The 27,136-nt window shown below is 32.8% G+C and overlaps 4 protein-coding genes across 6 annotated transcripts; 3 read left to right on the top strand and 1 right to left on the bottom strand.

Annotated features, from left to right (window-relative positions):
• Window positions 1–1,098: 1,098 nt before the first annotated feature.
• On the bottom strand, window positions 1,099–4,688 carry LOC107415953 (chorismate mutase 1, chloroplastic). The gene is made up of 6 exons (XM_016024397.4): window positions 4,286–4,688; window positions 3,143–3,368; window positions 2,972–3,058; window positions 2,324–2,467; window positions 1,655–1,747; window positions 1,099–1,559 (listed from the first exon to the last, which is right to left on the bottom strand). The coding sequence occupies exons 1-6, from the start codon at window positions 4,453–4,455 to the stop codon at window positions 1,320–1,322; spliced, it is 960 nt and encodes a 319-aa protein (XP_015879883.3). The 5' UTR covers window positions 4,456–4,688; the 3' UTR covers window positions 1,099–1,319.
• Window positions 4,689–10,313: 5,625 nt separating this feature from the next.
• On the top strand, window positions 10,314–12,695 carry LOC107415890 (pentatricopeptide repeat-containing protein At3g29230). Its single transcript, XM_016024301.4, has one exon. It carries the CDS (start codon window positions 10,491–10,493, stop codon window positions 12,294–12,296), a length of 1,806 nt encoding a protein of 601 aa, XP_015879787.1. The 5' UTR covers window positions 10,314–10,490; the 3' UTR covers window positions 12,297–12,695.
• Window positions 12,696–15,716: 3,021 nt separating this feature from the next.
• On the top strand, window positions 15,717–17,058 carry LOC107415891 (uncharacterized). Its single transcript, XM_016024302.4, has 2 exons — window positions 15,717–15,948; window positions 16,071–17,058. Exons 1-2 carry the CDS (start codon window positions 15,801–15,803, stop codon window positions 16,841–16,843), a joined length of 921 nt encoding a protein of 306 aa, XP_015879788.1. The 5' UTR covers window positions 15,717–15,800; the 3' UTR covers window positions 16,844–17,058.
• Window positions 17,059–20,095: 3,037 nt separating this feature from the next.
• Window positions 20,096–25,766, top strand: LOC107415920 (uncharacterized). Of its 3 annotated transcripts, none has more exons than XM_025072335.3 (4): window positions 20,096–20,543; window positions 21,966–22,207; window positions 22,453–23,233; window positions 23,382–25,766. In XM_025072335.3, exons 2-4 carry the CDS (start codon window positions 21,968–21,970, stop codon window positions 25,469–25,471), a joined length of 3,111 nt encoding a protein of 1,036 aa, XP_024928103.3. In that variant the 5' UTR covers window positions 20,096–20,543; window positions 21,966–21,967; the 3' UTR covers window positions 25,472–25,766. The 3 variants fall into 3 exon arrangements, with proteins under 3 accessions (XP_024928103.3, XP_015879824.3, XP_048327722.2); XM_016024338.4 differs by lacking the exon at window positions 20,096–20,543 and adding an exon at window positions 20,556–20,747; XM_048471765.2 differs by lacking the exon at window positions 20,096–20,543 and having other exon boundaries at window positions 22,068–22,207; window positions 22,347–23,233.
• Window positions 25,767–27,136: the final 1,370 nt, after the last annotated feature.

Here is a 27,136-nt window from a genome sequence, read left to right as displayed (position 1 = left end):
AACTGATTAATCTGCAAATGCTGCAAAAGCCACGCAAAAAATGGGAGATCCCTTTGTAATAAAACACAAATGTTTTCATCCAAGCTTTTCCTAACAATGGCCATGGAGAAGACACAGCTCTGCAAAAACGAAACAAAAAACAATGCATACTTTTAAAAATAATAATAATACTAAAAAATAAATTACTTAAGATAGTAATGAGTTAGACATTTTAAAATGATGTCATAAATTTTTTTATACATAATATTAAACTATTTACAGTGATACCAACTGATGTGGTATCACCGATGTATACAAGTGTTTCTCCCAACTGTGGGACTTAGATCTTTTGCTCCAAACATTTACCATTTTATTGGTGGTGGTGGGGTGATTGGGATTTTGAATTTATTATTAACTTGGATTGTTTTAATTTGCTGTATTGAGTTTAAACAGCTCATCCATGTAGAACTGAAATTTTACTACATGAAAGATAGATAGCATTTTCTTTTTCTTCTTTTTTGAAAAAAAGGAAGTTTTAAATGGGTTTTGGAGCTAATATTATTAAATATTGTTAGAAGTGAGTAGAATCATGTGATGGCAATGAAAATGAGAGATAGACTTGAAAAGAAAGCTAAAATCACGCTCATATTGCCCTGTCCTCAATCTTGACAATGATTTTCCTCGAAGCCTCATAATTATACCTTTTAGCAATATGATATACTGTGTTTAAGATTTTATATACAATCCTTTGGTTTTTCTCCAGATTTTTCCATAAAAATACACAAATCTAATTGTACAATGAACCAACATCGAATCCAATCCAATCAATTGCAATCTCAAGATTGTTGTGAACACCTTTGCTAAAGCCCATGTGCTCTTCCAGAAGGGGCAGCGGGCCCGAATCCAATTCCCAGTTCTTGCCAAATCCAATTCTCAGGCCCACCCGTATCCATCCTATCTGTGATCCTAACTAAAAATAGATAAAAACAAACAAATTGTCCATTCCAAGCTAGGCAGACCCACATCTGAACTGAACACAAAATATCTTCTGTTGGACTTTCAATTTCTGGGGCTAGAATAATAAAAGAGAATCAATATACATTTTACAAACCAAACAAATATTTGTAACTTTTCTAGCATATTATATATTTTTATGACAAGGTAATTCATCTCTACACTGTTACAGTAGTAATGGGAGGACTTTGTGTAAATATGAACTACAAACATATATGGCAACTTCAATACAGGTTATCTAAAAAAAGAAACAGATTTCCATTATGTTTCTTTTGCTTAAGCCAGATTCCTACTATGTTTACTAACAGTTTGCAGTGACCAACTCTTCAATCCAGCCTTCTCAGTAAGTATTCAATTTGAACATCTTTCGTCAATGGCATGATCCAATCGCTGTAAAGATCAGCAACCAAGCTTGGCGCTATCTTGTAAACTGGATCAGATTTGTCATCTCCCTCTCCATATATCACCATCTCTTGTCCATAAGTTTTTGCCTTCATTTCCACCCTTTTTTTAATTGCTTCTTCGAGAGTGGGATAGATCAGTAGAGTCATCAGTTTGTCCTTGTCCTGTAAAATCCAAAAACTCAAAATCTTGAGCATGCGAAGGACCAAAAATTAAGTAGATGATGCTTGAAAAACTCCGTTAGATGAGGTAATCGTACCTGCTCTTTAATGGCAGTTTCGTATGCCTCTGGAGAGGTTTGATATTTACACTCTGCCACAAATTTGCCGTAGTGAATTCTCTTTGAGAGAACCTGCCATCATAAGAACATTAAGCATACAACAATGCCTGTTAGTCACTTTCGGTCATACATTTATTAGCCTACTCAAGCTCAAGCTCACAATGAAATCAAATCTGTATATAATCTACATGCTGTGACAGAACAGCATGAATGTATACCATGAAATGTTGGAGGTGGCCCAATACCTGGTAGTCTAATATCTAGATAGATTTTCACCTAGGACAGCCTTTGAAAGATAGGACTTGATGTACCATATAAAAACACGTCTATACACAATGTAACTTTGTGGTAATAGCGTCACCATTATTCTATTGATAAATGCAGAAAAAATTTCTCCTTGGAGAGGCTACAGTTAGTTGCTTAACTAAATATGGTAACTGATTTTTTTAACGCACCAGGTACTTGTCAATCCCGCTCCTACATTTCATTTTTCAAATATCAGGTGAATTATATTGTAGTTACTCCAGGGTAAGGAATCCTGTAGCAATTCTTTTTGGAGTATGAATGTAGTTATTTCAATGTGAGAAACCTTTCGCATAATTTTTCTGGAATGTCATAACTTTTGCTTAATATAATTTTCTTACATACCTGCAAACACAATGTGTCACAAACAGCAGTTGACCCACTGTTTCCATCATCTCCTTCCTTGACCAGTCTTGGGACAATATCTCTAAAGTACATCTCCCACACTCTTTTATTTATATTAATTGATTCAGCAATGGGATGCAGTACCTGTTGGCAAGTTAAAAATCAGAGTCATATCGAAAGTGGTTAGCCACCAAAGTAAAGAAAAAAGCAGCAGCAACAACTACAAGAGAGAGAGAGAGAGAGAGAGAGAGAGGTTACAGTTCTCGCAAGGCTAAACGCTTATAATGAATTTTCATTTGCTGTCATTATGAGAAGAAAAAGATCGTTTTTCCCCCATTAAAATACCAAAATTCCATATTATTGAATAGTGGAATAAAAAAAATTATTAAAACTGCTTTAGATTTCATGTGGCAAATATTTCACACGATTAATTCTATGCTCCCGATTGGCCTAAAGAATGTCAACAAGCATCTCCAACGCTATGCAGCATATCCCTTAAGAAAACTACGCCTAAGCAGAAACCAAGTCTCCTCAATTTCAAGAGATGACAATCGCAGATTTCCCAACACAGTCTCATCCAGATAAATTACAATAATCATACTTCCATAGAAAGTTGGTATTCATGTTTATGATGCATTTCGAGTATACCTGCGGGTACTTCAGAGGTGGCAACATTGGATCAGGTAGGTCATTGGGGAAGAAAGGATGTTCGTCAGGGCTCTTGTATCTACCAACCTGATTTGGAAAGAAACGTTTATGATAAAGCAACAATAGTTCTTTCTTCCATTCAAGCATTCTTTCTTCAGAGGTTCAACATACCTTAGCATGAAGCTTTTCAGTTTCTCTAACCATGTATTCTACCAATGATCCATCAAACCCATCCATGGAGAAAGCACTAGGATCATATGTATCTGCATTATAACAGTATTGGGATCTCTCTAAAAGACTAAATATTATACTGTCCTCCTGTCGAATCAAGGAGTTTCTTATGGCCTCCAAGGTCAAATTCTCACTTGCATCCAGCCTTTCCTTTGTTGCCGATGATCTAAACAAGATGACAGCCGATTATAGAATTTTAGCATTACAATTTGTAGCTAAAATATCTAATTTCATACAATAAGCAGAAAGACAGACTTAAGTGGTCGTGAGCATGTTTTTATGCACAAATCCAAGCATATGCAGTCAGATTTACCACAAAAAGCATAGAGTTGATAACTAGGGGAATAATTGGAGAGCAATAATCTGGACTCTAGGATATACTAAGAAACCTCAAGAAAGTTGCAGAGAAAATTAAGCAAGTACTAGAGTTATATTTGAGATTTGACAGATAATTCATGCTAATCAGGAACCTAGTATACAATTTCTGAAAATTATCCAATGCATTTTGCATGGATTACAGTCCTAATCTGTCAAAATAAATATTATGTTGGATCTTCCATAAAAGCCATGACAAATTGAAAAAGACAAAGAAAATCCAAGCAGGAGCAGTTATTGGATACTTGTAAGCGAAAACACAATCATTAATTCAGTACAAGTCTAAAGGTTGGAGAGCTATGCTCTTTTCAGCTATTAAAGTTGGGTTATTTTTCCATTTTCTTGAGCAAGATATAGTTTTGGGTTACAAACTATAATGCATGATGGATCTAGTTGTGCGAATGGATCGGAAAAATTGAATCCTTGAAAACAAGATAAGAATTAATAATGCAACTGTGGAATCTTTCCTAAAGTTCAACCAAAAGGCCCTGATAGCTGATAGCTGAAATCTGAAAAACAACAAAGCTAGCACAAGCATACTTTTCATCAACGGGAAATGAAGACAAAAAAATAATAATAATAATAAAAGATACAGCTGGTGGGGAAAACCACCATAAAAATTCCATACCGGTGAAAAGAAGTCACAAGCTAAACTGTAAAAACCAACAATCATAGGGAAAAAAAATAAAAGGGTCTATATGTTTATACCCATTTGAGGCTACATGAAGACGAACAGATTGAATGCCTTTCTTCGAATGGAAGTTGACAAAGTTGGAAGCTTTCCTAGTTTTGAGAGCTAAAAAGGAAGTGGGTCTTGAATTTGAAGCAAGATGAGTCCTAATGGCAGGAGAAGATGCACCTAACAGCTTAGCCTCCATCTTGGAGAGAGAGAGAGAGAGCTAAAAGAAGAGGGAACAAAAAGCAAAGAGCTTGAAGAAGAAAGAAAGGGGGAGACAAGAATAAGAAGAAGAAATATCAGAGAGCAATAAGGAATTGGGTTTGGGCGTAAGTTGGGGGTAGGTGTGGTTTTTGAAATGTTTGGTAGCTAGCGTCTAATTCTATGTGATGGAAGAGCTTACGACTCATTCTCTTCCTTCCCACTTCTCCTCTCCCCACCTCCCCGTTGTCATTGGCTCTTTGCTGTAGCGTAGTTGTTACGGGTGGGAATACTAGATGCACACCAAGTCAACAAGTGCGATTGGTTTTGGTTGGGTGAAATGAGACTTTGAGACGGATATCTGACCCCACACAAAGTCCCCCACTTTGTGGAATATATATTTTTTTAATTTAATAAATTATTATAATATTATTCCAGTTGTCCAAGAAATTTTTATTTAGTGTAATCTTTCACATTTCTGGAAGACTTTGTTCACAAGGCAAAGGACAATGATAAGGAAATTATTAGTCTAATTAACCTGACCTTTGTTTTTTTTTTTTTTTTTTTTTTTTTTTTTGGTAATGAACCTGGGCTTTGTTTGGATATATTATGTTAAGCATTTCCCATTTCATTTTTCCTGAGTGCTTCTTTTCACACGATCCAAATTTTTTTTTATACTGTATTTTTATGTGATAATGACTTAAAGCCCTTCACTTTTTCTCCATTTACATATTTTAAAAAATATTTCTCTCTTTTATCTTCTTCTTCCATAGATTTTCAAACATATCGAGTTCATTTTCATGCTCTGCTCTTTCTAAGCAATCCCAATTCATCATTCCAAGCTCCAAAAAGATAATTTTCTCTTTGATTAGTTCTTCCGATGAGAAAAACCATCTCACAGAAATTCAAAATTTTATTGAAAAAAATATTCAATTTATATATAAATGATCAAAAACTCATCAAAAGGCTCTCCTATTTGATGTGGGTTTCCAAAATTATTCCAAAATGAAGAAAAGAAATTGATTTTATTTTTGGGATCTAAATTCGTGCTTTTGATTTATAACTAGAAGTTGTAGCAGCTCAAGCAATCGAGGTCGCAGATGGGCTGGCATTAGCCATGCCTCCTTTACATCTGCACCCAGGTTTGAGCGGGGGTTGTGGGATTCTTAGCAAAAAAAAATAATGTCGTAGCACAGCGCAAAAATGAATAGGTAAGGAAGAGAATTTTTTTTAAAAAAGACAAAAAAAAAAAAAAAATGTCTGGCACGCGAACAAGTGTAGTGGAATACACAGTCACATACCCGGTCGAGCACGTTAGGACTGCAGCAATGGTTGCCAATAGTTGAATAGAGGGTTAGGAAGAGAATTTTTTTTAAAAAGGAAAAAAATCTGAAAATACTGAAAAAAAGGGTAGTTTAGGAAATTAAAAAAGTTAATACTGTATAAAGTTTTAAGAGTATGGCTGAGTTAGGAATTTCAAAAGTTGGTGGCAAAACTCTAAAACAAAGTTTGGATAATACGACGGTGAGACTTTTTGGGAAAAAAAAATAAAAAATTATTATGGTGCAATAACGGTTAACTAATTGCTAAAGTAGGAATTTTAAACTAGCATTAAACAATATATTTCAATCGTACAAAGAAAAATACTTCTCTTGTAAATTGTAAGGCAGCGTCTCTTGCAATCGAATTTTTCTCCATTTTGTGAACTGTCCTAAGTTGGAAAAAATGTTAAATATTATATATAAGTTTCAGATTTTCCATAACCTTGCAAAACAAATTGATTCAAACATGCTATCTTTTTTTGATTTTTTACCTTAGTTTATTGGTACTTTTGTATAAAGTTTTTTTTTTTTTTTTTGAATTTTAAAAGATGCATTAGGGATATAATTATTATGTTTATTTATCAATTTATTATATTTTTTATTTTTTAAAACAAAAAAAAAAAACTCAAAAAATCTTTAACAACAGCTGGTAGATCACATGTTGGCGATTTTATTAAAAGAAGAGGGTAATTAAGTACAAAAAAAATAAACTAGAAAATAAGGCTCATAAAATTATAATTATTTATCAATTATTTGAATGTTTATTAAATGTTTTTCAAAAAAATCTAAAGAATTCTCAACAATCTCTAAGTGATCTTGTGTTGGCCGTTTCTTATTTAAAAGAAAAGAGTAATTAGATACGAAGGTTTAAACTAGAAAAATACCCGTTCATTGTACAAATTAAATAAAATAGAATTTTCAACGGTCGTTGACCGATCACATATAGATGGTTTTTATTATTATTATAATTACTATTTGATATAATATATATAAATAAGCCAAGTAGGATAATCAAACTATAAATATTTCTTTGATGCTAAAAATATTATTATCTAAAGTTATATAGTAGTAATCAATTTAATTGTCAAAACTTTTTGAATCAAGATTCATAAATTCACCATGAGCATATTAAGATTAAAAAATTTATCAAAAATCACATAAAATGATAACTTTTATATATTTATATATATATATATATAAATATATATAATTATATAACCCAAGTTTATATAAAATTTTGAAAAATCATGAATCATCAATTTAATATGCCTTAAAAATATTTGAAAAAATAAATTCACTCACACTATTGATGTCCACTCCTACTCCTCCATAAGATGTCCACTCCTACTCCTCCATAAGGTTGCTTTCAGTTTCAGTACGAATGTTTATTATATAATAAAAATAGTTTTTAGGCTTTAAAAATCAAACCCAAGGCATTGATAAGTACCAAATATCTTAAAAATAACTTTTACAACACTCCAATCATCAAAATTGACCATCAAGTAATCCAATTATATTGCAAGCCCTTAATACTTTGTACCCCAACTTGAGATTTTTCATCTGAAGGCTAATTTGATGAAATTGAATCTTTCCACATATCCTATTAACATCTAATTACACTAATTAACATATGATTACACTAATTCAACTTTAGTTTTGTCCAATCTATCTAATTATATCAAAACACAGTCTAATTTTATCTGGTATTGAACTAATTAATCCGAAAATGAAAAAATTATCAAATTATATCTAAATTTATAAACTTTATGTTAATAGATAGCTTGTAGAATGGATAACAAAAATCTAAGCTCATATTGGTTCAAAAATATCACCAATGGTTAGAAAACATATCAGAAAATTAGGCCAAACTTGATATTAATGGATCTGTTAAATTGTGAAGAATTTCAACACAAAGATCGGATTTGAGCTCCGATGATTTAAATTAAGGGGGAATGATGAGTGAGTTGAACTAGAATGGTCGAAAAATGCTAAACAGTTGCCATCGGCTTCAAACAGTCAATCTTGGTGTGTTGATGGGTGATTTAGCCTAAAAATTAGTAGTTTGGTCTTTGAAAAGATGGGCCTATCCGAAAACAAATCAAAACTGGCTTAACACGATTTGGTTTTAAGCGGGTCGTGGGTTAGGTTAAACCAGTTCATGGGTTTGCAGGTGTTTTTGGGGACTATTTGGATTTTTTTGAAATTGTTCACTGTTAGACACGCTATCCAATGTATATATAAGGCCTTGGATCATTAAGAGCCAAACATTCAGGATTGATTTAGACAATTATATTATACTGATATTTAAAAACTTTCCAAAATCATAACTTTCTAATTATGATTCGAAATTAAATGTACTACTAGTTTATAAACTCGCATCGATTAGCTTTATCTAGTAGCATAAAAGTTAAAGTTAAAATACATCTTTAAAAAAAGTCAAATTTGATCTCATTTAAAAGTCTAGTTTAGTCAAACTTGGTTAACCTTAGTCAAATCGTCCATGAATTTTAAATTATAGGTGTTTTTTGGGAATGAATCGTTATAGATTTGGGAAAAAAAAAAAAAAAAAACTTCAACTACCTATGATCGATCACATGTAAGCAATTTTTTCATTAAAATTAGAAATGTAATTAAATATAAAAGTTTAAATTGGAAAATAACACATTGTTGGCAAAATTCTGTTTATGTATTAGTTCATCTTATAAACTAAAAAAACATTAAAAAAATTATCGAATATAAAATAATATCTTAATGACCACATTTTAATTTTGATTATGCATCACTTAATTTTATTTTTTTACTAAACATTTATTTGAACAAAATCCGAATAATCATTAACTACCTCCTGGTCACATGTTTGGGGTTTTTTATTAAAAGAAAAGGAGTGATTAAACAAAGAGAAAAGAACTTTGAAAATATTTAGAAAAGAAGTGGAAAAATATTCTAGTGTGTACTTACTACTTACTACTTAAGGATCCGTTTGGTAGAGCTGATGAAAATAGAACTTTAGTATTTAAAGTTTTGTATAATAAATTTAAAAAAAAAAATTTATTAAAAAGTTAATAAGTGTTTGGTTGTAGATAAAAAGCTGTATTAAATGCTTATTAAGCTGTATTAAATATTTGTTAAATTTCCATATAAGGTAAAAAAAAAAAAAATTTTTTTAGAGAAGTTCAAAATTTGAGCTTTTCTAAAACAGTTTAAAAAAACTCATTTTGTGATAAATAAATATTTATTTACTTTTACCAGATATTTTTTTGATAAAAAAGCTTTTGGTCCTCAAATAGAACTTTTAAACAAACAAAAAAAAAAAAATCATACTAAACAGAGTATTATTCTTCTTAGTTAGTGTGTGCATTTAGTATTCTTAATGATGTTATACAACATTTTTGCCTAATGTTTTATAACAGCAAATGGGTCTTATTTTGAAAAAAAAAAAAAAAAAAAAAAAACCTAAATAATCCTCAACAACCTTTGATTGATCACATGTGTATAAGTTCATTTTATAAACTACTAAACATTAAAAAAAAAAAAAAAAAAACTAAAGAATCTTCAACAATTTGACCGATCACATTTTAATTTTGATTATGTATCACTTAATTTATGCTTTCCTAACATTTATTTGAACAAAAGCCAAATAATCATTAAAATACAATAATCGGTCACATGTTTGGGGTTTTTATTAAAAGAAAAGAGGGATTAAACCCAAAAAAAAAAAAAAAAAGTTTGAAAATATTTTGAAAAAAGATTTTTTTTTTTTCTTTGAACGGTGAGGTATTTACTACTTTTTTTTTTTTTTTTTGGTAAATGGGTACTTGCTCCTTATTATGTATTCTTCTTGGTGACCATCTGCATTTAGTATTCTTAATGAGACATTTTTACATAGTGTCTTATTACAGCCTATGGATCTTATTTTGAAAGAAGAAAGAAAATCTAAATGAAAAAATCTTCAACAACATCTGATTGATCACTTGTTGAACCATTTTTTTTTTTTTTAATTCAAGGAATAGAGTAATTGATATAAAAGTTTAAAACTAGAAAAATATTAGTTCATTTTATAAATTAAATTTGTAAAAATAAAATCAAAGACTCTTCAATAATCTTCGTCATGGTAGATAGTTCATTATTATTATTGTTAAAAGAAGAGAGTAATAAAATACAAAAGTTTAAAATGGAAACTAATGCATTTTTGATAGAATTATGATTAAGCATTATTTTATGTTACAAATTACTAATTATTTAAAAAAAAAAAAGAATAATCTTCAACCATCTTTCATATATACGCTTTTTCTTATTGAAAGAAAAGAATAATTAAATATAAAAGTTTAAATTAGAAAATAACGCACTGTTGTTAGATTTATAATTGCATATCAATTCATTTTATAAACTATGAAACATTTAAAAAATTTACATTGTTACAACATGTTTTATTAGGGTACGAAGAAGGGTATTGGCCCGGCGGCTCATGAAGCTTCTATTCATTATCTCCTGCCCCCACAAACTCAAAAAGGGCCCCAAAATAATAATAATAATAATAATAATAATAAAATAAACATAAACATAAACGGAAAGCAAAACAAAATCAAAAACATAAAAAACAGATGCAGAAGAGTTGAAGCAACTTCATCGTTTTAAGCTGTCGGGGGTAGCACTTGTAAGGTTTGCCCAGTTTCCGTGCAAAGAATTGCTTTTGGGCTATTTTTTTGGTTCCACCATGCAAACGTGCGCTCCGGGGCGAAGCCCATCATGGGTTTCAAGGCGAAGACTTTTGGAGCAGAAAATATCCGAACTTCACAAATGCGGGAATCTAAGCCATATCAAGCAAGTTCACGCCCAAATTCTCAAAGCCAATCTCCAACAGGACCTCTATGTCGCACCCAAACTCGTCGCCGCTTTCTCTCTTTGCCGTCAGCTGGCTCTTGCTGTCAACGTTTTCGATCAAGTTCAGCAACCCAATGTGCATTTGTACAATACTTTGATTAGGGCCCATATTCAGAACTCTCAGGTCTCGCAGGCTTTTGTCACTTTCTTTGATATGCAGACTAATGGGGTTTATCCGGATAATTTCACCTATTCGTTTCTTCTGAAAGCTTGTTCGGGGAAAGCTTGGTTTCCTGTGGTTCAAATGATTCACACCCACATTGAGAAATGTGGGTTTTGTTCGGATATATTTGTGCCCAACTCGCTTATTGATAGCTATTCCAAATGCGGACCGGTTGGCATCACGTCGGCTAAGAAGCTGTTCGAGTTAATGGATGAGAAGGATATTGTTTCTTGGAATTCCATGATTGGTGGGCTGGGGAAAGCGGGCGAAATGGTTGAAGCTCGCCGCTTGTTCGATGAAATGCCGGAGAGGGATGCGGTTAGTTGGAATACGATGTTGGATGGATACGCAAAGGCCGGGGATATGAGTGAGGCGTATAAATTGTTTGAGAAGATGCCCGAGAGGAATATAATCTCATGGTCGACTATGGTTTCGGGCTTTAGTAAAGCTGGGGACATGGATATGGCAAAGGCATTGTTCGATACAATGCCTTTCAAGAGCTTGGTTCCTTGGACCATAATAATATCTGGGTATGCTGAAAAAGGGCTTGCCAGTGAGGCAAGCAAGTTGTATGATCAAATGGAGGAAGCTGGACTAAAGCCTGATGACAGCACCCTAATAAGTATTCTAGCTGCTTGTGCAGAGTCTGGTTTGCTTGGATTGGGAAGGAAAGTTCATGCTTCGATTGAGCGGACTAGATTCAAATGCAGTACTCAAGTTTCTAATGCTTTGGTTGATATGTATGCAAAGTGTGGTTGCTTGGACAAGGCATATGCAGTCTTTGATGGGATTGCAAAGAAAGATTTGGTATCTTGGAATGCCATGCTCCAAGGATTAGGCATCCATGGACATGGTAAGCAAGCGCTTCAGCTTTTTGCTAGGATGAGACAAGAAGGGGTTTTTCCGGACAAAGTAACCTTTATTGCAATCCTATGTGCTTGTACCCATGCAGGTTTTGTCAAGGAGGGCCTTCATTACTTCCATATAATGGAGAAAGAGTATGGGATTACTCCTCAAGTTGAGCATTATGGTTGTGTAATTGACCTTTTGAGTCGTGGGGGACGGCTTGACGAAGCCTATAAACTTGTGAATAGCATGCCAATGGAACCAAATTGTGTTATTTGGGGTACCCTTTTGGCAGCATGCCGAGTGCATAACGCTGTGGAGCTTGCAGGAGAGGTGCTTGATGTACTGGTTAGATTGGCACCATCAGATCCAGGAAGTTTTTCTATGCTGTCAAATATTTACGCTGCAGCTGGTGATTGGGGTGGTGTCGCCAGTGTGAGGCTGCGATTGAGGAGTACAGGGGTCCAAAAACCTTCAGGGGCTAGTTTGATCGAGCTGGATAATGAGGTCCATGAATTTACAGTGTTTGATGAATCACATCGTCAATCGGATAAAATATATCAGATGATTGATAGACTGAATCAGGATCTTAAGCAAGTTGGATATGTTTCAAGCGTACAATGCCAATAGAAGATTATAGGCACATCCTCTAACTTGCCGATAGAAGATTATAGGCACATCCTCTAACTTAAAGTAGTGGGAACAATTCTGTAAACCTTGTATCAAACAACATTCCAAAGAAAAATTTCTGACAAATACTGTTATGCTTTGTTGAAGGGCATGAATCACTATATGGTGTACCTTTGAGTAGAGGAAGGGTACTATTCATCTGAAGGATAGAAATTGTAGTTCCTCTTTTTAATATGTATAGGCCATTCATTTGATCGGTTAAATGGATCTGTATTGTTATTTGTCATTCATATTTTCCTCAAGTGTTAACTCTAATCCTTTTGGCTCCGATGGGTCGGAAAGCTTCATGTATCAAAGTGATTTCTGCTTTTCTAGTCTTGACCTGAGTTTCCCTTCTTACATGTTTTCATTAACTCTCCAGCTTGCTAGGACATTTTTTTAATACCATGAAATAAAAACCTTTCAAGATTTGGGGGAAAACTAGTTATGAGTTAAAAGCAGTTGGCCTAATTTAAACTTTCTATGAATAAAGAGTCAAAAGACACATCCTTGAAAACGTCTTTGTTCTTGGAAAATTCAGTAACTATACACCATTTGTAGTGACAAAGAAAGAATTGAACTCAAACCAAGTTCATGCACCCAAAAAAACAAACAGACAAACTCAAACCAAGTTCAGAGACACAATGCATGTAAGTTTTCTAATTAGCTTAGGTAGCCGAGAATAATACAAGAAATCGCAACATGCAAAAGTTTTTTCTAGTTTACCTCTTGAAATGGGATTTCTATAAACTCGACAAGTTTATTTCTTCTCCAACTTCTTCGACTTTTTAGTAACTAGATTAATTACATGTCCAAAGTGAAAGTTTCCAGAATGGTTGGCAACTTTATCATAGTGTCAGGTGAGAAAACACTTGCACTAATTCCTTGATTAGTGCTTTGGGGGATGGAAGTGAATTTACCACCAACATCTCTCTAACAGGACAAATTTCACCTATAAATTAAAAATTTGATATAGTGACTTTCCTAATAATCGATTCCTTTTAGGATTTCGAATGAAGCCAATCAATCCCTAGCAGGTCAACTAAATCCAAAACAGACCAAAGTTGTTATATTACAGCCACTTGGAGAATGAAACATGGACCAACAGGAAATATGTCTGCTTTTTAATATTATCCAAAAATTTATAAAATTCAGAGAAAAGGGAAACAACTACACAACGAATAACTGGCCACAGGCATGACACATCATCGAAAAGGGTTTTGATTAATCCACTACTCACAAATGGAGGACCTTTCAGCGAAATGTTTTATCTCCCTGCCAGTGCCATACCATGTGTAAAGTCATATCCACTGGCCCATACTTGTGAGAGATGGATGGCTAGGCTGTTCATTAAATCTACCAACCCGCCAAACCGATCAATCCATTTCGATTTATTCTGATAATAGGTAAAATTGAAGTCATTTGGACATCCAATTCGATTCAATCTGATAATAGGTAAAATGGACGGGTTGTGCGTTGGTTTCTTTTCGACCCGACTTTATCAGATTGGATATCAAATTATATATTAAAAATTTGGTATAATTCGACCCGATCCGTATATTGTTCTGGTTGTTTTATGCCTGCCTCTTCTCGAACCTGGAATAAGGTGGACACAGACTCTCACCCGCTTGACCACACGACTACAAGGTTGGGCCAATTCGTGTACTGTTACGAATTAAAAACTATACAATTTTTCGTATACCTATTAATATTAAAAATAAAATAACGTGAAATTAGAAAAAGCCGTAATTCATTGTGTCCTAGAATTGGTTTTGTTCTTCTTTTCTCAACCTCCAGTCTTCATTTTTAACGGTGTCTACTCAACTTCAACCATTTTTCTAACTTGAGAGTCTCATCGCTGATTAATTTCGCCACTAATTTCTATCACAACAAATTATAAGAGGTCTCTTTGGCACTAAAGATCTCCTTCATCGATGAGTTAGAACTTGAGTTTCACTGATTGGTACTTAGCTGCTTCTTTTCTTCGTTTGTTAACTTTTCCTTGTTCTTGAGTGAGCAAAAAAAACCTTGGACTGGTTTTTCTTTTTAATCTTCAATTTAAAAAATAAAAAATGCAAGACTTCTTTTCTTCGATCTTTAAAAAAAATAAAAAAATAAATAAATAAATGAAGGAGTTTTTTTCTGTTCTTTAATCTTAAAAAAATGCAGGATTTTTTTATTTTTTTATTTTTAAATGTGAGATGTTTTTTCAGGATCTTACTAGAAAGGTTAAACTAACCACAACAAATTTTTTTCTTTTTCTTCTCAGACCATTTCGAAATTTATAAGAAAAACTTTTTTTTTTTTCCTCTCTCTACAATTGCTATCTATTATACTTGGATTGACAAAAAAAAAAAAAAAAAAAAAAAAAAATCATAACATGTAGCTTCAGTCTGTTGAATACCACTACAGCATGCCATCGAACATTATCCTTTATTATCTCTCTCCATTCTTATACATGTTAATTGTATTTGATTTGTTTGCTCTGGTGCATAATTTTGAAATGTTTGCTTTGTAATTTAGTTGGTATTTTGCATTTGTCGCACAGTGCGTTTATTTATTTATTTATTTTTTCTGAAAAGTTGCTGAATACTACTTTGATTATGTCTTACTCTTAACAACGCGGGTACTTCCATTTTTTAGAGGTGATAAGAAAGCAGTTAATAGAGTAGAAGGTAATATTTTGGGCATTTCTTATTTCCATCTTAAGCCATAGAAATACAACGAAATTAAGCTTTCTATTTGTAGGTTAATAAGCTATTAAAGAAATCCCTAAGTAATGTTGTAAGTTGCAATTAAAAGCTCTGGAAGTAGAGGATGGAGATTTGGAGCTAGCTTTGGAATTGCAATGCCATGGAGATTGAAGCTTTATATTTTCATTTTACGTGTGTGTTGTATTAATTTGGCACATGTAATTTAATATCTTGGATTGTAAAAAGTTTGTGTACGATAATTATTTTTTGTGCATGCTAATTATTTTATTTTTTATTTTTGTATGATGTATTATTTGCAATTTGGTTCAACAAGTTTGGATTAAATTTGTATTATTTTTTCTTTAAAGTAATTTAATTTTTTGGAAAATTGAAGAGGCCAAAATTAATAGTTAGGCTTATGTGAATGAACTGTTATTGAAAGGTGATTTAAAAAAAAAAAAAAAAAAATTTAAGCCCAACGTAAAATCCAGTCTGATCCAACTCGATTATCATTGGATTGGATTGGATGGGATAGGATCATGAATCGGATACAAACCGATCAATCATACCTGATTGGATCGGTTATTATTTTTTCCAACCCAACAGACCCGACCCGTGTTAGGCCCAATGGTTGGGATGAAGCTGAAGTTGAACAATGCTTGTGGTTCACATTTAGCGTCATTTTTTGGTATTTATGCACTTTCATTTGCTCTTTATCCGTCTTCGCCTAAAAAAAAAAACAAGAAGCTAAAAGAGAATTCTCTCAGCTACCATGGAAGCTTGTTTATTCACCTCTAATTCCTTCACCAAAACTCTAGAATTTTCACCCTCCTCAATCAGATCAAGAAGTCTGAACTACCCAAAGAGAAATCTTCATCATTTTCTTCCCAGAAAAGTTTCACCTCCTTCTTCAGTGACATGTAAGTGCTCGCTTTAGTTTCATGATCATGTTGTGAAATTATAAGAAAAGGAGCTTCTTTTCTTTCTTTTTCCATTTATCCACTGGTTTGGGATTTTTTTTTTAATGGGTTCTTGATCATAGATTGTTTGATTGAGTCATCTTCATCTTCACCGATCGATGATGGCAATGAACCTCTGATTCGTGCCGATTGGAGATCATTTAGAGCAAAACTTGTTGCAGGTCAACAAACATTCAGATCTGATCGAGACCCTTCTTCACAGGCTGATCTAGACACCGTGGTGGATCATCCACAACCCATCACAATCGGTGACAAATGGGCCCACACGATTCATGAGCCCGAGAAGGGTTGCCTACTTATCGCCACTGAAAAGCTAGATGGGGTCCACATCTTCGAACGAACGGTCATCCTGCTCTTATCAACTGGGCCGTTTGGTCCATCAGGTGTCATACTGAACCGGCCATCGCTCATGTCAATCAAGGAAACAAGATCAACGGCTCTAGATGTAGCTGGAACGTTCTCTGATAGGCCATTGTTCTTTGGTGGGCCACTAGAGGAGGGACTGTTCTTGGTGAGCTCAAAAGGAGGGAATGAGTATGATGCTGGGGTTGAGAAAAGTGGGGTTCTGAAGGAGGTAATGAAGGGATTGTATTATGGGACTAAGAAGAGTGTCGGTTGTGCAGCTGAGATGGTGAAGAGGAACATGATTAAGGTTGAGGATTTCAGGTTCTTTGATGGGTATTGTGGGTGGGAGAGAGAGCAACTGAGGGACGAAATAAGAGCTGGGTATTGGACTGTAGCAGCTTGTAGCCCAACTGTAATTGAGCTGACTAGTGTTGGAGCTGTTGGGCTTTGGGAGGAGGTTCTTGGGCTTGTCCGCCCTAATAAGGCCTGATGAAACTTTTTTTTTTTGGTTTTTTTAACTGTAATAGGATATCATCAGATGTAAAACTTAGGAAAGTACATAAATTTGTTCTTTTTGGCTTTTTAAGAATAATGGCTTTGCCATTTTGTAGGGTAAAGAAGGGAAGGGAATTTGTAATGAAGTCGCTAATCACTTTCTAAATCAAATTTGATGTTGTATATTATGAATTTTCCTTTTTCTTTTCATTCCTTGTTTGTTTTGGAATTGATAGAGAATTTACTTCCGTTTTAAACGTACAAAACAACCAAAACTATAAATTTTTTTTTTTTTTTTTTGGTAATAAGATTTATTAAGCATCTTAAAAACATGAAGAGAAGACATTTTGGTGTGGTTAATTAAGCTCCTGAATGAATGGCTGGAATTGAGGCTCACATTTCTTTGATGAATAAAAATGGAAATGGATGCTACCAAAATCAGAACTTTATAGATTTTGCTTTTCACCACGTGGTTGTGCCTCTTATCCAGCTTACTTCCACATATTATGTTTGGAATTATTTTGCATGTAAATAAATATATATAGTATATATGACAAAACAATTTATTTACTTTCTCAAATTCATATGATCTATCACATAGAAGAATAAAATTTTAACACTAACGGATTTCATTTAATGCAGTGCAGGAGTCAAATTGTAAAATTTTGCAATTTATAAAAAAAAAAAAAAAATTGAGTCTTTTCAATATTATATATATTATGTATATTTTTAGAGGGATATGATGATAAAAAGCATTTTGCAGCAAATTATGAATCTTTCGGCGGCAAAATAATAATAATAATAATAAAAAAAAAAGTGGTGGCATTATTGTGACCACTGAAGCCGGCCTTATGATGATTAATAATTTGTTAATCCCAAATAGTCCCAGTAATTGGTTGGATGAAGAAATAATAAATTTGGATTAGATTCCGACATGATATACATTTGGAAGGCATTCCACATTATATTATTCCCAAATATTCCCACATACTACCTACCATAATTATCAATTTTACCATTTTATAAAAAATAATTATTAATTTTTACAGCTTCACATCACATGGATGGAATATCACGTTGACCACAACTCCCTACTTTTGCAACATTAATGCAACTCAGTAAAAATAAATAAATAAATATCAGCTTCCTTTTAGAAAAAGGGTTTTCCAAACAAAACTTAAAAAAACCTTAAAAACAGTGCAAATATCTTGTAAAATATAGTAAAATGGCAGTAGTCGCTTTGGTATGGTAAGGATACCAAGCCACGCCATGCTATTTAAATAATATTATATTATGTAAACATATGTTTTAAATTTTCAAAAATAAAATCTAAATAGAAGAATAACAATTCATATATCATTTGTACAAAATTCACTTCTCCTATTTGGATTACTAACTTTTTTTCTTATATGGCAACCAATTTGGATGATTTAGCTTTCTTTAAAGCATTTTTAATAGGAATATAGATTGTAAAAAAAAAAAAATGTAAATATTGTTATAAAAAAAAAATTAATCTCTAATACTGATTTATGGAATGAATATCAAATCTATTAAATCCTACATTGGAGATGCTTTTATTACGTCTTGTTATATCACAATCTTATATATTTTAATTATAAATGATCATGGCAGGTTATTAAAATGAGATCTACCATTTTTATTGTGATGAGTTTGCAACATTGATGAAAATATTAAGTATGAAAAGTTCGGGTGCTGTTGAATATATGTATATCCATTGAATGCAACAAATTAACACGTACCCATATAAATGTGCAATTATTTTGACAATAACAGAGATCATGAAAAATATCTAGGGAAAATACACAAACTTAATACAATGAAAAACTATATAATTAATACCGATTTTTTTTCTCTTGGAAAGTGATCGTTCGGGATATTATAAACCTTATTTATGAAGTCATCATGAATAGGCATAATTGCTATGGCCTGTAGTGGTTAGATTATAACATATGTATATAAATAAGGTTATGATAACCCCTATTTATTTCGACTGCAGGAACAACCATATTGGAAAGTTTTGCTTTCTTTTATTCTGCCCATTCTCTTGTACAATGAACATGATTTGGAATTCCCAAATTTCATATAAGAAACTAATAAATGCTAGTACTAATTATTATTATTATTATTATTACTGGTGGATAATGAATGGATTTTTTTTTTTTTAAGTTTTAATCAAAACTATTTAAGCATTGTGGTACCATTAATGTCAACAAATAACAAATAATATATTAGAATATGGTTTTGGTTTTGAATAAATTGATTTCAATAGTTTTTTTTCTTAGGTCGTTGTACTTTTACAACTCACATGTACATTTAAATTTTTTAATCTAAAAATTTAGTCATTAATTAGTTTGATATTTTTATTCACAGATAATACAAATTCTCAATTAATAAATATAAAACCATATTAGAAGTCAAAAAAATATAATTCAAATATAATAAACTCTGAAACATCCTATTCAAAATAAATCCGAAATATCAATAGGATTTCTGAAAAGGATAAATTTTTGTTATTAGTCAAAATAATATTTTGAAAATTCTCCGTTCATAAAGATTTTTTTAATTTTATTTTTTATTTTCTTTATTTTATGCTTGAAAGTTGACTAGTGGCCATTATAAAAAGGTGGAACAGAGAATGACCAATAAAACAGAGACAAGACATTAAAAAACAATAAAAATCCTAATCTTAAAAAAATGATTTTTATTTGTTTATAATTTAATTATTTTTCCATACAAAGATTAAAAAAAAAAAGGTTTTAATGAAAAACTCTTTTATCCACTGCACTGCACTTCCAAAATTTCCATTTTTTTAAAATTTTTTTTATCATACAACGAAAACGTTAAATTAAGAAAATTAAAAAAAAATCAAAATCAAAGATTCAAAATCCACGCGCTGTAACATGACGTGGGATATCATTCCATGACCACCTCAAAGAGTCATGAGAATCGTACGCCACTTACGTACCTGGGGAATATGGTAAGCGCTATATACGCGCGTGGGTTTGACACATACATTGGAGATGGGGTGGTGGGGGTCAGCTACTTTCGGAAACTGTTAGGTTGTTGCTTGAGTAAACCCAGGAGTCTACGTATATAAATATATATAGATATATATTTATATATATATAAATATATTATATATATATATATATATATTTAAAGTACTTTCCCAATATATATATGTGTACCCAAAAAGCATGGAAGGTGGAGAGAATCTAGAAAATGTGAAAAAAAAAAAATTTATAGGAAAAAAAGTTAAAATAATATATAAAAATTAAAATTAAATAAAAATATTTTCTTTTTTTGTTTTTAATATATTTCACATCCTCCAAAAACCCAGATAGAAGTAATTATTAAATGCTCCCAAAAAAAAAAAAAAAAAAAAAAAAAAAAACCAAAGGCATAGAGGAAGAAGCAAGGTACAATATTAGAATAATGGCAGACCACAAGTTGACAAATTTGAAGTCATTGTTCTTGAAGAAGTAGTCATGTGTTGCTTTTTGTGTAGGGAAAGATCTTCTAACTGTGATGTGGGATCTCTCACTATTTTTCTTTCTCTCTCTCTATATTTTTTCTCACAGATTCTGCCCAGAAGATCTCAATTTTTCTGTATATTCTTTTGGCTCGGGATGATCTAATTCTAAGTCATCCTTCTCTTCAATGCTACTTCTGAGGTACCCAACTTTGTTTTTTCGGCTAATACCACTTCTTCTAATTCATTGCCTTCTTGTTCTTCTTCTCTATGTAGCTCAAATGGGTTCTTAGAGTTGTGTGCCAGTTTTTTATTTTTTTCGATTAATTTGGTGAATTTTAGAAGAGAGCTCTCCGATAAGGTTTAGATAAAAAAAAAAAAAAAAAAAAAAGGAAACGCGTATGAGGTAATTTTTTTCTTGAATTCTTTTGTGTTGGTTAATCATTTCTAAGTTTCTGGGTTTTGCTTTATATGGAATTTTATGGTTTTAGGTGATTGATTTCTGATTGCATGACTTTTCGTTTCTGTTTTAATTGTATATATTTGGTTAAAATTTAGTGCTAATCAGGGCGTTTGGTCTTTGGAAGTAGGATTTATGGGTTATGGAATAGAAGTTTTCAGTCTTTGGTTGGAGTGGGGTGTCCCATGAAAATTGCCTTCTTAAGTAGTTTTGGTCAAGTTCATCGTGTTTCTGATTAAGGAATTGTTTCGTAATTTGTAGGAATAGTGCGTGGTTCTTTCAATTTTTAAGACTGAATTATAACGATTGGTTCAATTTATTGCAATTCCCTTACTGCTTTTCATCTCCAGTTACCCTTTTTCCTGGTAAACGAAGTTGCTACTGATGCATTATTTACAAAGGACTTAGATACTTCAAATTTGTTTAGTTGTGTTTCGTATGCAATTTTCACTTGCATCCAATTAAGGAAATTAAAATCCTTTTTTTTTTTTTTTTTTTTTTTTTCTGTAACTTTGAACTGTTTGCAAGGTTTGAGTGTGATTTGGGTTCTCTACTATTTGATAAGATCTTGGAACTTGTTTCTTCTGAGACTAAATTGAAAATGGACAAGGACAAAATCGTTAAATGCTCGTGGCATTAAAGACTGTTAGTTGCGTTTTGTAACAAATTACGTTCTCTTTATAGATTATCTGCAAACTACTTAGAAAGCCACTTCTTATAATGAATTTCTTTATTGAACTTGCTAATGTCTTTGCTTCAGCACTCTTTTCATTGCTTGTTTGCCAGATATCTTTCTTAATGATTTGATGTCATGTCATTCGCCCAATCTAAAACGGTAATTTTGGGATGTGTTTAGGTCGAGTGTACAAATCTTTCGTTTTGAGGAACAGGGATAAAAAATAACCAACAAAATTCAATGGAACTATATTTTCAGTAACGAAAATCTGACATGAATTAAATTTTAGCTTGTATTAATGACTTCTAATAATGCATGTCTTATGTATTCGTGTTCGTTATCATGGATAGACATTGCATTGTCTTGTAGAATGATGCTAGTTGGTCGTTTTAGGAAAACTTAGAATGCTATTGATTGCTTTATGATGAATTACTAATGTAACATCTATTTCTAATTCAGTTTAGTAATGTCACTTGTGTTAAATGCAGGAATGGGAACTGAAGTTCAGTCAAAGATGTATCTACCAGGATGTTACTCCATGAAGGATTTAAGTAACAGTGCCAGCTATGGTGGCTGGTCTTTGCATCATGAAAGCAAACCGTTGAAAAATGGGCAACACTATGACATATTCTTGACAAGACCAATAGTTGATGGTTTTGATTTTGATGGATACAATAAAGAACAACTGAGGCAGACTATAATGAAGCATGAATCCATATTTAGACATCAGGTACGATTTGTTTAACCTTCTCTTCGGATTTATGGCAGTTTGATTTGTCTTTTATAGAAAGTGTCATTATCATTACTATTATTATGATAGCTAAAATTACTCTATATGATTGTTACTGTTGTATTTTACTATGTTTTAGGGTAAACTGGACAACAAAAATCCTCAATTTTGCTTGAAAAGTAGTTTTACCACCAAAAGCAGTTATCTGAGACATAAAAATCTATGTATGTCATTTTCTCATCCAGGTTCGTGAACTCCACCGTCTTTACAAAATACAGAGGGACTTGATGAATGAAATCAAAAGCAAAGAAAGAGCCAGACAATCAATACCCACAGGAATGTCAAAATCAAGTTTGTTTTCATCTGGTTTTCCATCTGTGGATGATAAAAGAAGTTGGGACTTCTCTAAATTACCCTCGGCCAGTTCCAATTATGGTTCAAGCACTGATTTCATTCAATCTCACTGTAATTCCATGGTGAAAGGGAAAATCACACAATCCAGTTTTGGTCCTATGCAAAATGGTGTGAGGTTGAAGGATTATGAACCTTTGGATTCCAAATCCAGTAAGTTTGAAAGAAGATTGTTTGATCTTGAACGTCCAGCGCATGAGTACATCAATGATGATGATTTGCAAGGAGATTCTGAAATGTCAAGAGCTGCCGGATGTCAATTTAACAAGAGTAACGTGGCTACTCATGCTACAGATGACAATCTGTCTAATCATACTTGTGATAACTCTGGTTATAGTGGTCATCCTTTGAAATCGAGTTTGTATTCAAGGAGAGCACTAAACTTCACTGATTTGAATGAACCCATTGAGGTTGAGGAAGTGTGTGCATCAGCTTCTGTTACTAGTCTACGCAATGAGACCTGCTTGAAAGGGGAAATACAAAGGCAATCTACATCTACAAATGCACATATAGGAACATGGTCCTCTGAAACTAGAAAGGATGAAGGACTTAGCATTCTGCATGTAATGAACAAAGGGAGCCAAAAAGAATGGTCATCTTATACTTCTGAAACTGGTAATGATTGATTTATCAGTATTATCTTGAATTTATTGTCTTAATTTATTTTCATTAGAATCTTTCTTCATCCACACTATTGGTTGCAAAGTTTAATTTATAGGATATTTCAATATATACTGATATTATGATATGGGTATTATTTCAGAGCAAATCAGAAGCAAGAGAAGTTATTTTGATGGAAGTTTTCATCTTGAAGATTATCAGGAGCCATTGGAATCATCAAGAAGTAAAGCTAAAGCAAGTGACCTTGTTATGAGTTTCCCTGCTGTTCAGAATACAACAGAGAAACAGATGAAGAGGACAATTTTTGGTGTAGAAATCTCTGAAACAAATAATGATTCATCTACTATGGCTCCAAAAAGACATGTGTTGCAGAATACACTTGTTCCTCAGTCTGAGGCAGCTAACTCTGATTCATCCACAATTTCATCTTGGACGAGACCTCCAGTTAGTATGAACCAGACATCAATTTCAGTTCAAGGGCAAGCTGACTTTAGTACCTCTAGTTCAATATCATTAATGCAGATTCCTCAAGTTATTGGAGACAGGTCGCTTGTAACAACTAATTCAGGATCAATTCCTAATTTAAAAGCTGAAGTTTCCTATCAAGATAGTGATCGTGTTGCTACGCAGTCCAGAACCAACCAATTACAGGCTTGTCATTCCTCAATCAGCTTTGGGTTTCCAAATGGCATCACAGACCACAATTCTTCTTCTGAACAAATTGGAACGGGCCCTCGAGGATACTTTTGGGGTCTGGGTTGCATGACAGATCCAAAATCTATGAAGACTTGCAAAGAAAATGTTGTTTCAGTCAATGAGCAAAGGAATCAGAAGAGCCCATATGGGGCATTGTCTTGGCTCAGAGCAGTGACTCCTTGTGATGGAAAATCTTGCAAAGATGAAGCTGAAGGAACTCAACAAATAAAAATAAATTCTTTGCAAAACTATTCTCAACACTTCATCAGTCAAACTGATACAAGGAGGGCTCCCTCACAATCTTCTATCATAGGTTCTGCATCAACAGCACTGGGCCATGATACTGAGAGCAGAAGAGTTGAAAAAAATGACTGCTCAAGCATGACAATGATACTTGGTTTTCCCATATTTGACTCCCCCACAAAACCTGGATGTGTGGATTCTGTCATAGCTAATGGTAACCATGTTAAAATTGCATCGGTTAAAAGTGATTTGGCTTGTGATCAAGTGTCATCCAGATCTACCGAGCAACTAAAAGTTGAAGGCTTGGATGTGGCAAAGGAATTGGTCAACGACAGAAGTAATTTAAGAAATCAGATTGACTTAAATATAAGTACAGCTGAAGAAGAGGGTCAACCAACACCCACTTCTCCAATTGCGAAGAATAAAACTCAGATAGATTTGGAGGCAGCAGTTGAAACAGAAATAGCCACTTCTCCTGGGAGAGACTCTTTGGAAAAGAAATGCAACGAACCTTTAGACTTGACGGTGCTTGAATTCGGGCAGCCTAGTGAAGGGCTCATGGTGGTTGCAGCTGAGGCTCTAGTTGCCATTTCATCTTCTCGTAGGCATGATTTGCAAGATAATGCTTCACATGATCTTCAAGAAAATGGAAGTTGTCACCAATCAGAGGCTTCACCAAGTGACTCACTGCTTTGGTTTGCTGACATAGTTTCTTCGTACAAGGGTGAAAGTGAGAATGAGACACGAATGGGCAAGGAGAGTGCCCGTGATGAAGAGTCCATTCCTGATGGCATCGATTACTTTGAGTACATGACATTGAACTTAACAGAAACCAAGGTAGAGGATATCTGTTATGAGCATCAGAATTTGGATAACCCAGAAGAAGAAGAAGACCCATTACCAAGACGACCTCGAAAAGGTCAGTCAAGAAGAGGGAGGCAGAGGAAGGATTTCCAAAGAGATATACTTCCCAGTATCGCTTCTTTATCGAGGAATGAGGTGACTGAGGATCTTCAAATAATTGAAGGGATAATTAGAGCTACCGGTGGTACTTGGCAGTCGAGTTTGACAACTCGAAATGCCGGTAAGAGTGGCAGGGGAAGGGGGAGGAGGAGAGCAAGATGTTCTGCTCCCTCGTCTCCGGTGGCTGTGGTTTGCGAGCCACAGGTTCAGCAATCTAATTGTAGAGAGGCGGAAGGGGAGGAAAGGAGCCTTGTAAGATGGGGAAAGAGGACAAGGCGTCCCCCGAGACTGAGATATTCTCTTAATAATCCTCCTGTTCTTCTAAAATAACCAGAGCCTTTTTTTGCTTTTTATGATATTGGAAGAGAGAATTCGAGTAGGAGTTATCATGGAGCTCCAGTCCAGTCGGATTCCTAAAACCAAGGAGTTTCTTCCTTGTAAATTGCCTACCCATGATTTGGATTCCCTTTATTTTTCTGTATTCTGAGTGTACTTTGTATGATTCATACTAAATAAGTTGTGTAGTTCCTTGCACAAGAGTTTGTTAAGCCCATGGTAAACGTAATTAGAAACTTCTTGTGAAAACTTGGGGAATCCTTATTAAGAGGGATGTATTCAATTTAAAGTTTGATGGATTTAAAATGAATTATAGACTTTAAAAGATTTGATGGATTGTTATGGAATTCTATAGACTCCATAAAGATTTTATAAGAATCCAATGAAATCTTTGGATTTAAATCTGGATTTTATATTGATAATTTTCTTCACAATTTTCCTATTAAAATCCTTTCAAATCCATTAAAATCCATCATTTTTTAAAGTCTTTTAAAATCAATAACTTTTTGAATACCACCAGATTTTAAAAGAATTCTATAAAGTCATAATTGAATACATCTAGATTTTAATGGACTTTTATAAAATCCATCAAAATCTGAATTGAATATCATTAGATTTATATTGACTCTCTTAAAATCTAAATCGAATACCTCAAAACTTTAAAAGACTTTTAAAATTCTTCAAATTCAAAATTGAATACATTCCCCTAAGATTTTCAGTATTGTTCTTACTTTTCATTTACCTCCATCTTTCCTTTGATAAATTTAAAAACATGCTTATAATTGGTTATAGCTGAAAATTTGAAATACTGATCTTCGAAAACTTTAAAGGAAAAAACAATGTCACCCAGTCCAATTATAAATTTAAGGACAAGTTCTATTCTTTTATTAAAGGACCAGGATTGCAAAAGACAAGATACTTCATTTATTTTTTTAAGAAAATACTAGAATTTTGGTATTAAAACATTAATTGAAGTGGTATCCTCGATGTATTCATACCTTAAGTAAAAAATATGTTCCCAATATTATATGATGTTATATAATGTTTAAATCAAATTTTCCTTTGGTCAAGGATTAAGATATATTTCGCTAAGTGAGGCTGGAATTTAACCAATTTAATCAATAATTTTATTTTATTTTTTTATCATCACAACAATTTATAATCTAAAAGAGAAGATAACATGTTTCAAATTCGTTACTTTATATGTATGGATATGAAAGACATACTAATTAAGTCAACATCATTTAATGATTAAAACATATTATAAACTGAAAGAAATAACAGTTTTATTAAATCTAGTCGAATCAAGAACTTTAAATGTATTATCAATATTGTAATGTATTGCAAGTGGTTTTATCATAGGACCAAGTTTAAATAAGTATTTGAGAAATGTTTCTTTAATAAAATATATATACAATTATGATTTTGTGGGCTACTTAGCTCCCCTATGATTAGTTATCTAAGGATAAAATCAATAAATAATTTATTTCATTATTAATTTACAGTATTTATTTTTATTTTTATATTAAAAATATAATAAGGGAAAATAAATCTTTTAATGGCAGTTAATTAAATTATCATATGGTGCATGAATAACATTAGATTTTTTATGCATTTTCATTTTTATTCCTCTTTAATACTGCATCATATCAATATCAT

This window comes from Ziziphus jujuba, chromosome 4 (assembly GCF_031755915.1).
Source record: "Ziziphus jujuba cultivar Dongzao chromosome 4, ASM3175591v1".
In the NCBI taxonomy this organism is placed as follows: domain Eukaryota; kingdom Viridiplantae; phylum Streptophyta; class Magnoliopsida; order Rosales; family Rhamnaceae; genus Ziziphus; species Ziziphus jujuba.
Note: the sequence above shows the minus strand (reverse complement) of the source record. Positions and strands in the feature narration are given on the sequence as shown.